The sequence below is a fragment of the Tenrec ecaudatus genome, chromosome 15 (assembly GCF_050624435.1).
Source record: "Tenrec ecaudatus isolate mTenEca1 chromosome 15, mTenEca1.hap1, whole genome shotgun sequence".
Classification (NCBI taxonomy): domain Eukaryota; kingdom Metazoa; phylum Chordata; class Mammalia; order Afrosoricida; family Tenrecidae; genus Tenrec; species Tenrec ecaudatus.
Window position 1 is genome coordinate 52,504,596 of NC_134544.1, and position 17,827 is coordinate 52,522,422.

Below are 17,827 nucleotides of genomic sequence, written 5' to 3' on the forward strand. Positions count from 1 at the left end.
GTGTACAGCAATTCCTCAGAGGTACCAGTAACAGCCACACGTGTTCTCTCCTCTCCCCGACTGTGGGGAGCTGTGCACCAGCTTGACTGTCCCCCTCACCCCCCGACTGTCCAAGGTCTAACCACAGGGCAACATGAATCAGATATCCCAGCACCAGCCCTCCAGGGACTTCAAGACCCAACATTCTGACGACACCACCTCTTCCTTCTTGCTCTCTTTATCCTTAAAGATAGTGTTATTTTCTTATGCTGTCAATCTCTCCACTATGACAATATCAACTGAGTGTTTTTTCAGCTTTTCCATATCCGGTTAATCAGCTCCCTGTATTAAATACCTTCGGCTTCAACAGAATTAACGTGGTTTCTGCTTTAGTGGTTCCACCTTGACTAAAAACAATGATTACGATAAAAGTTTACTTTGTAAGCCTGAATTTCTATTTTCCTGAAATCATAATACAAGAAATAGTTTCTTCAGGCAATAAGATCTTTGCTACAGGAAAATAATTAGCAAAGAGGCCACACCAAAAAAATTCTGGAAAATCATGATTATGACTAAGTCGTTACTCTTATCAAAAGTCCTCATGACTCATAAAAAGATGTGACCTAAAATGCCATTTGTAATTCGGGCATTATTTTTTATCCCTAAGTTCTCCTTGCCTTTTCTCCATCAAGACCATTTCTATGTAGGCCAACTAAAACTTAGGAACCAGCGTTCTTATGAATGGTTTGCCATTTATGTCAATGGAGTTCATTATCTAAGATGAGCAAATCAATAGTTTAGAATAATATTTTATAAGCCAACACTTTTGGTGTGAGAGAGGGTGAATGCTATTTAAATGACAAGAGGAGCCTTCATTCTATAATAGGAACTACCTACGTGAGGTAGTTAGTTTATTGTGCCAACCTGGCCGATAAACATGTGGAGTAAAGTGAAGGGCAGAGAGATAAATGGCTCAGTGAGCCTCGCCTTTCGAGTTCTCGGGTCTCTTGCTTTGTGATGGTCAGACCAGGGTGCAGCTGACTTAGCCAGTTCCCTCCTTCAGCTGGCAAGGCTCATTTCCTGCAAGACATCCCCAAGGAGAAACCGCATGGACCTTCCCTGATACAGCCCTGGGTGCTGTAGCAGCCGTGTGGAGACCCCTGCCAGGGCTGAGATGCTTACACACTCACTGACTAGGCTTTCCTCCTGCAGCCGGCATCATTGCTTGTCTTTTGAGAGACGGAGGAGGACTTTGTGGATTGGTGTCAGACATGGGTTAATGTTGGACTTGTGGGCTTCATGTGCACTTAACCTTTATATAAAACTTTCTCTTATACATGAGTGTCTGTGGATTTGTTTCTCTAAAGTACCCAGACTAGATATAGCTACCTAAGTCTAGGTATCACTAGGAGTTGAGATATATTCTGTATAATGAATTTCAGGACAAACTCGTTTAACAAAAGAAGAAAAAGAAAAACCTTATTACCATTGAATATATTTCAGCTCATATCAACCCTACAGGAGAGAGTAGAACTGCCTCTTTGGGTTTCCAAAGCTAAAATTCTTGTTGTGAGCACATGACCTCATCTTTCTCCCTCAGAGAAACTGGTGGATTGGAACTGTTGATCTTGGGGTTAGCAACTCAACTCCTAACTCACCACTCCATCTGGGTTTCCTGGGCACTTATACTTGCCCTTTAATGTTATATAAACATGCCCTTACTTTGGAAAAATTAAACCAACCCTTACTAGCAACAAATTCTGTATCACAATCACCTTCATTTGTTTAACATACAGCTTTTAAGTAGCCATAAATCCCTCAGTCTTTTCTTGCACAGAACAAGGCAAATGCACCTGTTTCCACTCACCTACAAATTTCACTTAAAAACTCATACAAACAGGGCCAGACCTCATTTGTACCAAGGCTGGCCTGTATCTACAAAGGGACTTCAAAGATTTCATGGTAAACTGGAATTAAGAGATGATGGAAACTGTCCATCAACTTTTAATGGATGCATTTGAATTGTAATGCTGGTGAAGAATTTTGAATTTGCCATGGATTACCAGACAGACAGACAAATTCTTAGGAGGATACACAGCCAGAATGTTCCTTAGAAGCAAGGATGGAGAAATTCCATCTCACCTTCTTTGGCTATGCTATTGAAAGGGACAAGTTCCTGGAGAATGGCATCATGCTTGGTGAAGGAGAGTCAGTAGAGATGTATATCGGCAATGCCATGACTGGACACTGTGGCTGCAAGCAGGGTGTTAAGCATAATTTCGAGGATGGTGCGGGAGCATGCGAGAGCCCATCCCATTTTACACACAGCATTGCTATGCACTGGAACCCACTCCACCGCATCTCATAACAACCACAACCACAACCATAGCAAAGAGGATCACCTGTTTTTTCTTTATTTTTTACACCAAAATAATCATTGAAATTGCTTTTTCTATTAAATACATATTATTTTTCTTATACAAACAGTTAAAGTTCCTCTAGTGTAAACTTGAAATCTTCACCTTACAGCACTAAGCTTTACATTCCTTTCCCCAAAGATATGCTTAATGTATCTACGTCCAAGAAGACTCTATTAAGCACTTGTGACTCTTGCGATACACTGAGAACGCCAGGAAAAAACATAAATGTTCATTGCGAGTTGGTGCAAGTTTACAGAGAAGATTGGTTTTTCACCCAAGCCTTTGCCTGCATTGGGTTTTGCAGCATTTATTGCGATTGGATCCGCTGTGTAACAGCCCCCTGTTCACTCCCTCTCTGCACTTACCATTTCCATTAGTCTTCTTTCCGATCCCTCCCTGCCCGCCAAGCTTTAGGCTTGGGCACCTGCTGCTTTTGATCTCACGTGGTGATTCTAAGGAGTGCGCCCTTCCTTGCTGAAATAGTTCACTTTAAAGGTTTGTATGTCATTTGAAAGTTGAGCCCGGGGGGTGACTTTGTCTAAGGACCACAATCTCAGGGGTTCCACCGATCTAGATCTAACCACTAAGTTTGGTCTTTGCTATTATTCTCAATGTTTGTTCCACACATCTCTCCCACTCTACCCAGACCCAGTGTGATCCCTTTCAGGGAAATTGGCAGTGGCAGCTGGGTTGAATGTAGCCCTTCTGATCTCAGGGTCATCGAAGGCGGGGTTCACATGGCTGACAAGTCCTTTGACTGTACCTTGGTTCTCATGTGTTGGCTTCACTCTGGTTTTTTTTTTATCACAGTGGGGAGAAACTGAGAGTCTCACTTCAGAGGAGCACTCACCAGCTTTGATGAGCCCATTTGCTACACAGCAAAGTAGAGTGTCAAACATGGCCTTTGAGCACAATGAAGTGTTCTGTAATTCCCATTCTTCTCAAGGTTGTCCACCATTTATGATGGTCCACTCAGTCAAATGCTTTTGCATAGTCAGTGAAACACGGGTAACCATCTCTGCTTTGAGCTAAGATCTAACTGACTTTACAATAATATCCTTTGTCCTCTTCTGAAACCAGCCAGAATGTCTGGCAGTTCCTTGTCAATATACTGTTAAAATCATTGTTGGATGACCTTCAGAAGATTTCACTTGTGTGCAATATCAACGAATTTGAGCATTCGGTGGGGTCACCTTTCTTTGGAATAGGCACAATATGAATCTCTCCCAGTCACTTGGCCAAGTAACTTTCTTCCAAATTTCCTGGCATAGACCACTGAGTGATTCCAGTACTTCATCAGCTTACTGAAACATTTCTGTGGTTTTCCTTCAATTCCTGGAGTTAATGCATTCAGTGCCACTTGAACTTCTTCCTTCAGCACCATTGGTTCTGGCTCATAAACTACCACCTGAAATGGTGGAATGTTGACTAGCTTGGTTTTTGTTTTGTTTTGTTTTTTGTCCAGTGACTGTGTATTCTTTCCATCTTCTTTGGATGCTTCGTGCATCATTCAATATTTTGCCCATAGAATCTTTCAAGACGGCAACTCAAGGTTTGAATTTTAGGTTGAGTTCATCCCGTTTCAGATATGCTGAGTGTGCTCCTCCTGAAAGTATACATGGGCTCCTTCTTTCAGGTGGGTACACTCTCACTCCCCATGTGATCCACTCAAGCCCCAACTCTCCTGACCAGTGATCAGCCAAGGGGCAAGATTGCTCTTGGTTCTATTGCATAATTTAGGAAATGATTGTAGAACTCAACAAGTTTTCATTCCTAAATAACAAAAAGGGGAATTGGCTTAAGGAGGCTAGCAAACATGGAAGATAAAAAGAAAACAAAAACTCGACTTTTAAAGTCAATGTCCTATCAAGGTCTCAAAGAGAAGGAAAAGGCAATGACTACGAAAACTATAGTATTTTTTGTGTCTTGTGTTTATTAAAATATTCTTGCCAGCTGGTCATTATACTGTTATCACCATCAGAATACTTTGACATTGACTTTCAATTCCGGTTTTTGTTTGTTTGTTTGTTTAAGTTCAAAAGTATTACACTTCTATGGACCTTTTTGATAGAGTGAAAAGAGCAAGTTGGAAAATCAGTCAGATTCATTTATGTGAGGTGAAGACTTAATTTTACGAATGTGAGAGAATTGTCTTTTAGAGGATAGCGATCAATTACGGGATAGTATGGCCTTCCTTTTCATGCAAAATATTTTCATGAAAGCCTTCTGGAAGTGTTTATGACACAGTGGATACAAAAAAGGATTGATCAAGGAATTTAACCACTGGAGCCAAAATGCAACTTCATACCAACGTGGTTTAGGATGTTGATTTGAAACAAAAATTGTGGACACAGAATACGGAGCCCAGCAAATGGCAAAAACACCTAAGAGAATAGCCAGGGACTTGGCTAATTTCTTCATTCTAAGCAGTTCAAGATGCTCCCTTTGGTGAAGAGTTACAGAATCTGTCCGAGAGAGGGACCACATTTTGGAAACAGTCATATTGCTATTTATCTGAGTTCTTAACGAAAGCAACAGGCTGCGCTTTTTTCTCTGTTTCCCCGAAGGAATGGGCGTTACTGTTTCCTTTAGGTCAGGCAGAGATGTCCTTAGTGTAGGTTTGCATGTGTGTCCACTTGTACTGGAAGAGAACGAAGAATTGCGACGGGGCTGGTGTGGGCACCTGCTGAGACTACCACGCTTCCATATGCTCCAGTAGATATATATGTTGAAATAAGCCACCAAGATGACTGGGATCAGAAATTCAAAAATTGACGTGATGGCGATGATGTACTGCTTTGAAAAAAATCCAGGCTCACATTCTCCCCCAAATTTCTTCCAAGACTGTGAAACCAGTATCATCGGACCATGCACCAAGAAGGCCAACACCCAGACAGCCACCATCATGGACACAATCTTCAAGAGCTTGGTTTGTTTGGCTCGATAAGACACCTGAAAGATACCAAAGAGCTAAATGTCAGTATAATGAATATGTATCCGTTTCATAAAGTATCCCAGAGATCCTCAAAAACTTCAGGACTGTCTTTTTTATTCTTTTTAGGGGCTCATACAACTCTTATCACAATCCATACATACATCAATTGTGTAAAGCACATTTGTACATTCATTGCCCTCATCATTCTCAAAACATTTGCCCTCCACCTACAGGACTGCCTTAAGAGGTAAGGCTACGTACGGTCTGGGCACCGTGATGCAGTTTTTATGTCAGTGGAACCCGGGTTTAGGTTCATCTGGGTTTTCAAAGGGAAGATTGTAACACTCAAGGTTAAGTCGCTGACATGACAGAGGCTGTCAAGGCCCAGATCTAAACTAAGAAAGGAACTTTTCCTATTCAAAGACGCTCATCTGAACTGTTGAAGAGTTGACATGGAGAGTAACAGCTCACAACATTTCTCTATCTTGGGGCATAGTGTTTTTTTAACAAACTAGGATAGGAAATAGGAGATTACCTCACTCGTAGGAAAGCTAGATTTGTTGGTGGAAACGTTGCCTTGGGAATACAGTTGTAGCTATACATACATAGAGAGAAAAGTATATAGAAAATCATAATTGAATTTCCATTCTGGTCACAGTCAAAAACAACTGAAGGCCACTGCCTTATATGATTCCAACATTCAGAAAGAATCTGACCCGCACTGCTTGCTGAGATGTCAGAGTAGGGTCAAAGATAGGAAAACAGAACTCTTACACCACTCCCAAGAAGATGAAGCATCAAAAGAAAGTCATTTCAACCTGCTCTGGAGAAGCAGGGCAGGCTTATTGAGCATGGCCAAGTTGCTTCTTCATTTCTGCTTGTTGCCACTAGATAAATAGGAGGATTCTAGGTCAGTTTGAAATCTAGAACTGGCCACCCTGTTGGATCTGCTCCATAACAAGCCTACGGGTAAGTGAATCTAGATGCATCTGGATGAGAAGAGCTGAAGTGTTTTAGAAAGGTTTTCAAGAGTAAAGGAACTTCTAGATCAGTGGTTCTCAACCTGTGGGTCATGACCCCTATGCGGGTCGAATGACCCTTTCACAGGGGTCACCAATTCATAGCAGTAGCAAAATGACAATTATGAAGTAGCAACAAAACTAATGCTATGGTTGGAGGGTCCCCACCTCCTGAGGAACTGTATGAGAGGGTCGTGGCGTGAAGAAGATTGAGAACCGCTGCTCTAGACAGACTTGGTCACAAATACAAGTGTAAGGGGGTTTCCAAAAGCACTCGTGGAAAAATCCCATTATAGTCTCATTCCAATGTTCCAAGCTTCTTGAAGGCCTGTCGTAATCACAGAGGAAACACGAGATTTGAGGAGTAAGCATTGTCTTTATTCATGTCACAGAATCCACAGGGTCGACCATGCAGCGTGATGGATTCATTTACAAACACCTTTCTGAGGAGACCTTGCAAAGACAATCTCCTGCAAAGTGTTTTAGACCATAAGACTCCTTCCAACTCAAATGTCCTGCGCAAGGAAGGGCAGCAATCTGTACCTGAAACGTGAGCACTCTGCTCTTACCATCTCCCAGGGGCTGTGCCCCCTGGGAAGGTAAATGTCATGCGACATGGTTTTCTGTTTTTATTTGTCCCGTGCTGTCTTCTTTGATTGATTATGCATGCTGAGACGAGCCCACCAAATTGGATGTTTTTGTTTTAAGTTATTAAAAAAAACTGCAGGAAAGTAGTTTTTGTTTGTTTGGATTTTTCTCCCCCAAATTACTGGTGTTTCTAAAGTTAAGCTAAAATGCATATGGTGCTGACCACAAGCTCTAGCCTCTCATATGCTTTCTTGCCTTGTGCTTCTCATGGCACTAATTAATACATCTATTGTACTAAATCTAATGGTTATGAAGATGGTAACAATACCTAGGTGGTCATAAAACTACATTTAGTGTTTTAATTGCTCTGCGCAGCCTTTGTAATGAGATGATGCAATATGCTGAAAAGTGATCTCTTCCATTATGCCTAAGGTCAAGGGGGAGAATGGACGTCCCAGGGAACTGGGAAGAAGATGTTGATCTCTTCGTCTCTGAGTACCATTTTTGATAGACAGGCAGTAAGAACATTGCTTGAGTCCTGACCCAAGCCTGTAAAGAGGCCTTTCTAAAATCAGTCCATGGCCCAGTCTCCACCCAATTAGAGACTATATTATCATTCACAATAGTGCCTTTTACTGTGGTTCTGTTTTGTCCCCAGTTAAATGTCCAGACACCCTGTCTGTTGGGTTGCTTTATGAGGTAGCGGAGCCCACGGGATGATGCCTGTGTTGGGGATGAACTGGGAGGCCAGGGCCATTCTAAATGCCTTTGCCCGTTTTTCCAGGAATAATATTTGCCCTGGTCATTTTTTATCTTCTCTTAATTCTGAATTAATTCTGAGTACATTTGAATTTCCCTGCCCTCTAGCTGTAGTCTAGCCCTGCTGTTTTCTTTCCTCCATCTACTCTTGCCTCAGCCATCACATGCCAGATGCCTCTCTGGGAACCATCATGATGGTTGGATGGCCAGTGCAAACACAGCGGACTCCAGAACGCTAAATGGTAGAGACGGCTGACTCTCCCCAACCACTCGCCTCTTCATCCTCACCACGTGGCTGTTCCATTAGAGCCCCGTTTCCCAGCTCCCCTTGTGGTGAGACAGACCCGGGTGATTACATTCCCCCAAGAAAATGTGATGGGCACTCGTTATGTGATTCTTTACCACCTGGTTAAAAGAAAATCCCTCCCTCGGACGTCTGCCCTTTCTGCTCTCCATCTAGAAGTACAGCAACCATCTTGACTTTGACAAAGCAAAGCCAGAGACCTTAAGCAGGAGTTGGCATACTACTGTGCATGGGCCAAATGCTCCTTGTTTGGGCAAATAAAGTTTTATTGGAACATACAAAACAACAATAAAACCCTTGCTGTGGCCCAATTGGTTCTGACTCGTGGGAATTACAGGTGGTAGAGCATGTTGCCGAGGGTTTGCTGGGTTACATGCACCACGGCTTCCAACCTCCAACCTTTCCGTTAGTAGTTAAATGTCAACCATTTGGGCCACGTACCAAGAACCTTAGAAAATCCCCACGCCCATCTTTTTTTTTTTTGTCCTTGTTGCCTATGTCTGCTTTCTTGTTACAAGGGCAGATTTGAGTCACTGCAACAGAGACCATAGGACCTGCCAGGTCAAAGGATTTACTATGTGGCCCGTTACAGAAAAAAAAAGGTTGTCAACTGCTACCCCAGAGGATTCGGTACCATCTGTTAGCCCGGGACCCTGGAGGAATACCACCTCTTCTGCATTGTTCTGGGTGGGAGAGAAAAGTGAACTTCTGTCTTGTTTGGCCTCCAACCTGTGGAGTCTCCTGTCAGTCTTCTATCGTGTGCCTTATCTAAACCGCTCTCCCACGCATGGGTGCCCTGGGCTGGGTCGCCCTCTGGGACAGATCTGACATTGCCCCCTCAGGGCTGGGAGCACGTTCTCCGTTGCATGGAACCTGTCTCCATTTTGGACTACTCGTATTTGCCTCAAAAACAGAAAGTCTAAATTCATTTCTGAATCCCAGCCCTTAGCAACATGCCTGTACATAGCAGTTCCCCACAGAGACCCGGGTCTCTGGGTCCCAAGAAATGAAGGGTGTTTGCCGTCCAGGCTTCGAAGATTTGCATCATTGCGTCACCTCTGCGGCTGCTCTCTACCCACTGACCTCTCTGGTTTTCTCCTAAGTTCTGTGGCTGAGGGATTGGATTGACCTAAGAGTTACCACTAACTTATAGGCGAGGTTGTGTGGTTCTAAGCTGGCACTGAACCTTGATCTTTCGGGTTGGTTCTCTCTGTCTCCTAGAGCTGCCCTGTGTACCGTCTTTTCTTTGGACCATTCAGAATTGATCTTTTCTTCTCATTCCATCTAGAGTCCTTTTGACCTGCTTGCCAAGCTGCATCCTAATACATGCATTCAAGTTTCCATCTGTCCCTGGAAGAGAGGAGATGTACCTAAACCCAAACTCTTCACAGGTGAGCAGTGTACGCCTGGCACCGCCTCTCACAACCTATCTGGCTTTTGTTTGTTTGTTTGTTTGTTTGTTTATTAGATGCCTCCCATTTTAGAGGCCATAGGGAAGTGAATTGCATGCAGAAAATTTCCACTAGGGAGAATTACATGTCAGATTGACAAAATAAAGCTCCTTTAAGGTTTTGCAGCTAAACGAAACATTATACCTAAAGATGTTTACTTTCAGGCCCCACATTTAAAATTATATACTCTCATAAAACAAATAAGGTTTTGACTTACGGCATCTGAGATTGACTGGTATCGGTCATAGCTGATGAGGACAATGTTGTATACAGATGTTGTACACAGGAGATAGTCAACGATGAGCCAGAAAGTACACAGTCCATCTCTCAATTCCTGCTTGAACAATGCATAAGGGATGTACAAAGGGATGGAGATCATGCCTGTACAGGACACAGATAAGAGTGAAAAACAGAACACCTCAATTAGCACAAGAAGCATATTATGAACACCGTACACAACACAGTAAAATAGCTGAGTCAACTAAAAATTGCTTGATTGTGAATTCGTGCTATTTCATCAACAAACTCAAGTCTAATTTCCTATGTATTATTAAAGTAGTGGTGTTTTAATTGTGGTAAATAGATATGTAAATTTTTAAAAATTCAACCATCTTCACGCATTCATTTCAGGGACATTAGGTTCATGTCCATAGCCACATAATACCTTCCCTCCTAACAGAAGCTCCGTATCCCCTGAGCACTGACTCCACCTTTTCCCTTCCTTTCCCACTGCACCTGGGATCTGCTGATAAACCTTGTCTCTATGTATTTGCCTCTCCGAGAAATATCAGCTGAGTCGGAGCATGGAAGAGGTACCCTTTCATGACGGGCTTATTTCATTCCACCTAAGATTTTCAAGTTGAGTCCCTCTTGTAATATACCTCAGGGCTTCATTTCTCATTATTTTTCTAATTGTTCTTGTGAACATTTTACCTTTCATGGCTCCATACTGCTTGTTAAAGAAAGTGCCCGTAACAAGCTTTATTTCCAGTCTTGTACTGTCAAAGCCATCTTCATGAAATGGGCCACCCTTCTTATAGCCCCCTGGCCTTTTTTGTCTCCTCCCTCCTGGAGTTCCTTCCTCTCTCTTGGTTGAGTCTATTTCCTTCCCTCTTTTTCTTCACTCAGTTAAAGACCTGACTTCCTCCATGTTATCTTTCTCAGGATCTCCTCCACAGAAGTGACTTCTCCTTCAGCTGCACACTCTTGGCCTTGGGTTTGTCTTCTCCTTTCTCCCACCCTTAGCATGTTCCCCAGGAGATCTGCTTTATCTTTTCACTCATCTTGCTTGAGGATTGGGACAGTGCTCTCCACCTCGCTCCACTAATCTTTCCTTTTCTCCTAGCATCCAGCGTTCACCAGAGACCTGGCCACTTAACCTCAGTAAGGAAAACTAATGACAGTTGATGTGCATGATACAATTGTAAGATCCCAGACATGGCGCTGGGTCATTCCATATGCTGGGTGCAGGTGCAAGGGGCTCCAAGATAAATGAACGTACTAGGAGACTTCAAAAAGCTCCTGGGGAAAAACAAAACAAAACAGGAGCTTTCTGATCCATTTTCCCAGGAAGGCCCCTCCGAGGAAGAATGCCAGGCTCCAAAGGGAGATGTGATCTCCCGAGGTGCACTCTGCTAGCGAGCTAAGACGCCTGGGCCTGACACCAAGCAGCCTGATTTCAGCAAGTGTTTTTACCGACTGACTGCAAACAAGCGCTACCGGAGTGAGCTCCAGAGTCCCGGGGCGATGCCCTCAGTTGCGAACCAAGGGTTGGAAGTTTGAATCTACCCAGAGGGAAGGCCTCGTGATCTACTTCTGGAAGACCCGTCGTTGAAAGTCCCAGGGAGCAGTGGGCCTCTAACACCCAAGGATCCGCGGGAGTCCGGCAACTCGACAGAAACTGTGGGGCCGTGAGCTCTCACATGGAATGGCTTCGCGGAACCACAGCTAACCAGGAGGTTTGCGCGGTGGCGGCTCTGGCATTTCAGGCAGGTGTCACCACTCACGGGGAAGGTGACCCATTCGGTGGGAGTGCCGTTGAAGTCGGTCGTTGTTAGTGTTGAGTCCCCACCTGCTCTATCAGGCAGGTGTTTCCTTTGTGTGAGATGAAATGCAAGCCAGCCTATCGAAAAGACTAACAATAAAGCTAAAGCAGAGGAAAAGGTAACAAGATGAGCTCAGGATGCAAATGGGGTGCTTTCAGAACCAGTGAGAGGGAATGGGGCCTCCCAGCCCCGCACCAAGACTGACCTTCAAGTATGAGAGAAAAACCCTACCCGTGAAGAGTCGAGTAGCTGATGCTTCTGTGGAGGCAACTAACCTCCAATGTTTCATGTTGTCATTGTACCTTTATTAATAAATAAAATTCTGAGTGATGCCTTTCGTCTTAGCAAGGGTGTTTGTGTGCGCTGCCTGGGGTGCAAAATACGTCACTGGGTTTGGGTCATCTGAGTTAAATCGAGCTAGCTTAAAATTAGTCATAGATTCTGACTCACAGTAGAGGCTTTCAATTATCCGGATGACCACTTCCAACGGGCACATTCATTTCCTCCACAGAGTGATATCAGAGAGAGAAATGCCAACAATCAGATACAGGACAAACACCAATGACTGTCAGGCTAAAGGAGGCTGAGTGAAATGTTCTTCGCACACAGTTTCTGAATCATATGAATGAGGAATGGTATGTTTGAAACATGAGGAAGGCTTAAAATAGTAGTTAACTCAAAGTGGGCTCCAGCCTGATGGATTGTGTGTAATGAGCCCCTGGTGTCTCCTACGGTTCCCATAATGTTTCCGGACAGGCATCGTGCTCAGTGCCTCTGTCTTGTTAGATGTTGGGGCTGGTTGTGGCACGTTCCAAAGGAGAGTCAAACAACATGACAAGGAAATATTTCTATGATACACCCACCCCCAGTGTTTATACTTCAACCATGCTTCTAGATCAAATGCACCTCATGTTTGAAGAGTCAGTTTCTTGAATTAAAAATAATAATGATGATCCTTTGGTATGTCTGATGAAGAAAATGTGAGGGAACACAAATAAATTGTTATTAAGTGAAGGAAAAAGTGAAGAGGGAAGGAGAAGGAGAGGGTCGAGGGGAACTGAGAGAAAGAAAGACGAAGAACGTGGTAGTTACATAATCTGATGTCAACTTGAGACTATTAAGAGTGAAGGGGTGGAGTCTAGCCTGTCCAACAAGTTGCAGCTTAAGGACCTCATTGAAGGCATGAAGGAGATAAATAGCTCACTAGAGGCCAAATACATTCATTCCCTGCGAGATATTCCTGTTGGTATGCCACATGAAGCTATGCTGATAGAGCCAGAGCCCGGGAGTTGGAGAAGCCATACTGCGCTGGAGATGCTTCCACTACAAAAAGAGCCACAAGATTTTCCACCACTGGCCTGTGTCATTGCGTGAGTCTAAAGAGGAATATTTGGACTAATATTGGCATATGGGGTAATATTAGATTTATGGACTTAATCTGAACTGGGCTGGGATATTTTCTTAATGTTTGATTGCTCTTTGATACAAAGTTCTCTCTTACACATATGCGTGTCTATGAATTTGTTTCTCTTGTCAACCTGGTTGAACACAGAGAAGAAAGGAAGAAAGGCAAGGAAGAGAGGCGAAGCAGGAGGAGAGAGAGGAAGAAGGGGAGTAGCAGTTCTAAGAGGTTAGGTCAAAGAAATGTGGGGGGACTCGGGGGAGATAAGGTTGCCTGTGGCCTTACAGATATCTGCAAAGACTTTTCTCTCCTTTCCTCTTTCGCCTCCTTTCCCCCGAGTAGGAACAGCAGCACCATGAGGGTAAGACTTTTTGCCTGCATTTTCACTGCTGCATCTACAGGAGCTAAATAATGGCATGATTTTTTTTTTTTTATGCCAGGCGCCACTCTATTAGCTAGCAGCAAGATCCACCCAGGGACTCCTGGGACAGTTCACAGATGAGATCTATTCTGACACTAGATGGTTGTCAATAAAGGTGTGGTTGGTTTTCGGCAGTAAAGTGAGCCTGAGGAATCTACACAGATACCACAAATTTAGATTCTCTATGGAAGAGCAATGCTGAAAGCTGTGAGAAGGCACTTGGCCAGAAGAATGCCCATGGCCCTCAGAGCACATGATGTCCCAATCTGCCTCAGGCAGCCTCACATGATCCTTGAGCTGTTGGATTTTTTTTAAAAAACATTGGCTAGACGCCAATATTAAACTTGTGGCCCTGTCATCTCTGTGCCATTGACTCCTAAATCAGTCTCTCCAGCTAGAAGTTTCCTCCAGAACTTTAAATGTACCGTTGGAAAGGGAATTCATGACCTTTGCTACCCACGTGTCACCTATTTCAATGAATAGTGCTGAGCTTCTTTTTCGTCACGAAGTCCCCAAACTCAGTCTTTAACTCAACTTTCTCTTTCTCCCTGCTCAGTGCCACCTTTAGAGTTTGCCTTCCATCTTTTCTCAAGCTCAGACTTGTCTCATATGACTTCTGCCTAAATTGCTGCAGATTGTCTTTGGAACCAGGTGGCCTGTCTTATTGCCTCTAAAGTAAACCTTCTATCGATCCCTTGCTATCCTGCTTTAAAAATCTGGAAATGGCCAGCTGAATGAATTCCAACACAGGTTTGTCCTGCTACTCAGAGATTTTCATTATAGAGAATCTGTCCACCCCATAATTATCCCCTAAAAGTGTATACCCTTATACACCCATTCACACACCAGCCAGACTGGAGTTCAAATGAGTGAAGACACGCAGGGTGTTTTTCTGCCCTCGGGCTGATGTTGATGATTTGAATCCTCCTCTGCTACCCATCTCTCCCAGTGGAAATTCTACCCATCCTTCAAAGTTCACATCCTTCAAAGTTTCCAGTGTCACATATGCTCTCTCCCACCTCTGAATTCCCATTTCACTGGGTATCTCTTTGTGAGGTCACATCTCACTCTATACTTCTAGAGTCAGTTGTGAAGTTCTCTTGTCCTTGAAGGAGGAGTTTACCTTCTCTTCAATATATCACCTCATTACTTAGTGGTTCTTTAGGAAAGCCAAGGAAAGCACGTCAACAACCATCAAGTCAAGTCTGACTCATAGCCACCCTAGAGGACTGTACAACGGCTCCGTGGGCTTTGGAGGCTGTAATTTTGATAAAATACACTGCCTCATCTTTCTTACATCCAATGGCTGGTGGGCCTGAACCATCAACCATTTGGTTAGCAGCCTAATGCTGAGCTCATTGCACCACTGGGTATTTACACAAAGTAGGCCCACTATGACCTCTGGGGTGTGGATGTGGGTTGTAACCTATCTGCAGAGAACACAAGAGAGAAGGAAGCTAACATTCATTGAGCAATTGCTGTATTTCAGGTAATGAACTACCTATCCTCTGAGTCATATTTATGTTTTACAATAATTTATGTAGTTATCCATAGAAATAACCTGAATATATCAGCTACAATTTTATGAGCAGCTTCTATGAAACAATAAAATCAGCTAATATTTCTGCAAATCTACTTGCTGTGTTAAGCAGTGTTAAACACAATGACCATGGAGCAGTGAAAAATTACAAAGGGCATTTTCATCAAATAAACACGAACTTGTTTCCCACAGGCTCTTATAATCATATAATTTTTTGATACTACATTATCTGCAAGATATTTTTCATGATAGTTGTTCTGTCCCCTGGCTAAATTAACATTATTAACATCTAGAACCCACTTTCTCATTGTGCTGGCTGGTAGCATATACATTAACTTCTGTTACTCTAATACTACGGCAATAGTCTGTCATCTTTTGGTAGAAGTAGGACTCCAGAATAGTCTCTAAACTGTTGTAGCTTAAGAGTTATTTCTTTTCTCAGTATGTTCGAGTGTATAAGTATTACTCTTGAAGAAGATATATTGCTCTCAGATGACCATCCAGTGTAACAATCATTGAAATATGCATAATATTCACCATAGGATCATATAGCCTCCTGAGCTTTAATATTTAAACTTCTTATTTCAATTGTCCTCAATTTCATAAAATTCTTTGAAATAAGGTTTCAGATATAAATTATTTTTGGAAAATAGTATATTAAATAAAGATATATAACTTACCCACGAAGAAGTCAGAGATGGCCAAATTAAGAAAAAAATAATTACTTCGATGTCTCAGGGTTTTGTCCACCACAAAAGCTACAATGACCACAGCATTTCCTAACATAATAGCAAAAGCTAGTAAGGTCATTAAAAATGTTAAAGCAATACAAGTGCCTGATATAAAAGTACTTGTGCAATTAACATCCATCATTATGTCAAAGGATGAAGATGCTAAATGGCCAACTAATCTCCCAAGCCAATTCTGGCAAGAACAGTTCAGTCCCCAGCTAAAAACATCTCCAGTATCTAATGCTGATCTCATAGTACTTCCGTATTCTGACAAAAGAAACTTGTGGTAATAGTTTCCCTTTCACTGAAAAAGTATCTTTAAAAAATTAAATTAAAAGTTTTGTCTTATGCATTTTAATGTGATGTAGCCACTCTCCCATGAATAGAAATACAATAGGTACAAAACACAATTAATTCCTTGTATATGTAATGAATGAGTTCAAATTATACTCATATTTTAAAACAGTTTGGATCCAATTAAATATTTCCTTCTGACCATGATGGAATAATAGGAATTGAATTTACTGTCCTATCTGAACTATCAAACAAACAAAACTGGATAAAATATATGAGTTAAGGCAGAGCTAATGGTTTATAGAGTTTTAGGTGAAAGCTTACATAGCCAAGTAGATTCTGACTTAACAATATTTATATTGTTCCGTGACACTGGTTATAATTTCCACAATGTACAGGTTCCCTATTGTTTCCATTCTGCTGTTTCTGTTTTCATTGATCTAGATCCCCTGGCCCTTCATGTCCACTCCAGTTTGGAGTAAATGTTGCTCTCATTGAGTTGATTGTTTCAGCGATCACATTGTTCATGGGTGATATTGCTTATTTTTAAAGCCAATTTATTATTGACATACAAGTTCCAGAATTGTTTTCACGTCCAAGCCCAAAGGGTTTATTGGAGTGATAGTCTTTGAGGTAGGGGGGGGGGGGTCCTCTAGTCTCTATTAGGAATTTAAGTTTGTTGTGCATTTTCTCCCATTCTCTGGAACTTTCTATTGTGTCCCAGATCAGAACGGTCCATTAATGACAACCAAGCACCATCTAGTTTTGATCTCAGGCTAGACAAAATTTATGGTTCAAGTGTGCTATTAGTCCTGTGGACTCATTCCAGCTCTGATTTCTTCCTTCTCTTCCTCCAGATGAGTACAAACCAATCACTGTGTTTTAAATACCCGATCACAAACTTATATACTTGATCACAACATTTATGACCACAGATGTTACTTGCCAAACTAGGATGAAGAAGATTCTGTGATACTAGAAATTCAAGGCACTGGATGTCAGGCAATGAAAGACAATGACCTTCTGAACGAAAGGGAAAAGGAAGTCAGCCCCACGGTGGCCCCAGTGAACAATCTTGGGAATGGGATCTCTGAGTGGCACAAGGACAATGGACCTGGAGATCTGCTCCCGAAAGGACTAGAAAAGTTCTAGATGATTCCAGAGGTCCTTTGAGATCGGAAAAACTAGATAGTACCCAGACACTCCTACTGACTATTCTGGTCAGCTACATAATACAGGTACCCGGGTAGAATGGGAGGGAAATGTGGAACAGAACTCCAGCCTCGCTTAGCAGTTGAGACTGGATGACTCCCTCAGACAACCAGCCTGATATACTTTCTAACCCTGGAACAGAAACTATTCTCTGAAACCAACCTTTAATGAAATAACATATTGGCACCAAAATAATAATTGTCCTTTAGGTTTGTGAGGGAGGGAGGGTGGGGAAGGGAGGGAAAAAATGAGGAGCTGGTACCACCGGCTCAAGTAGAAAGAAACTGTTTTGAAAATGATGATCGTAACAAATGTACAAATGTGCTTGACACAATGGATGGATGGATAGATTGTGGTAAGAGTTATACGAGACCCCAATAAAAAGATTTTTAAAAGAAAAAAAAAAGAATTGTCCTTTATTTTTAAAAAATTTTAAAACTACATTTATAAGAAACCAAAGATCAACAATTATTCTAAAGCAAAGATATGGAGCTAAGAAGACAGAACAGCTAGAGTGCTGCCATGGAAGCAACAGAATGAAAGAGCAGGTTGGCACATTGTGAAAAGCTGTAAGGACTCTCGCTACAGGATTTGTGGGGGAAACGGCAAATGGAAAACTAAATTGCCATGACAACCCTCACTGAAAACACAATAAAATGGGACTTGTGTTTCGTTTTAAGAAGGACCAAGTCCTCTGGATCCATTCTAGTCTGCATACATGGGGTTC

At 42.4% G+C, this 17,827-nt stretch overlaps 1 protein-coding gene across 1 annotated transcript; it reads right to left on the reverse strand.

Moving 5' to 3' along the window:
• Positions 1-4,568: 4,568 nt before the first annotated feature.
• HRH4 (histamine receptor H4) lies at positions 4,569-15,736 on the reverse strand. The gene is made up of 3 exons (XM_075533082.1): positions 15,544-15,736; positions 9,673-9,836; positions 4,569-5,351 (listed from the first exon to the last, which is right to left on the reverse strand). Exons 1-3 carry the CDS (start codon positions 15,734-15,736, stop codon positions 4,569-4,571), a joined length of 1,140 nt encoding a protein of 379 aa, XP_075389197.1.
• Between the last annotated feature and the right edge of the window lie 2,091 nt (positions 15,737-17,827).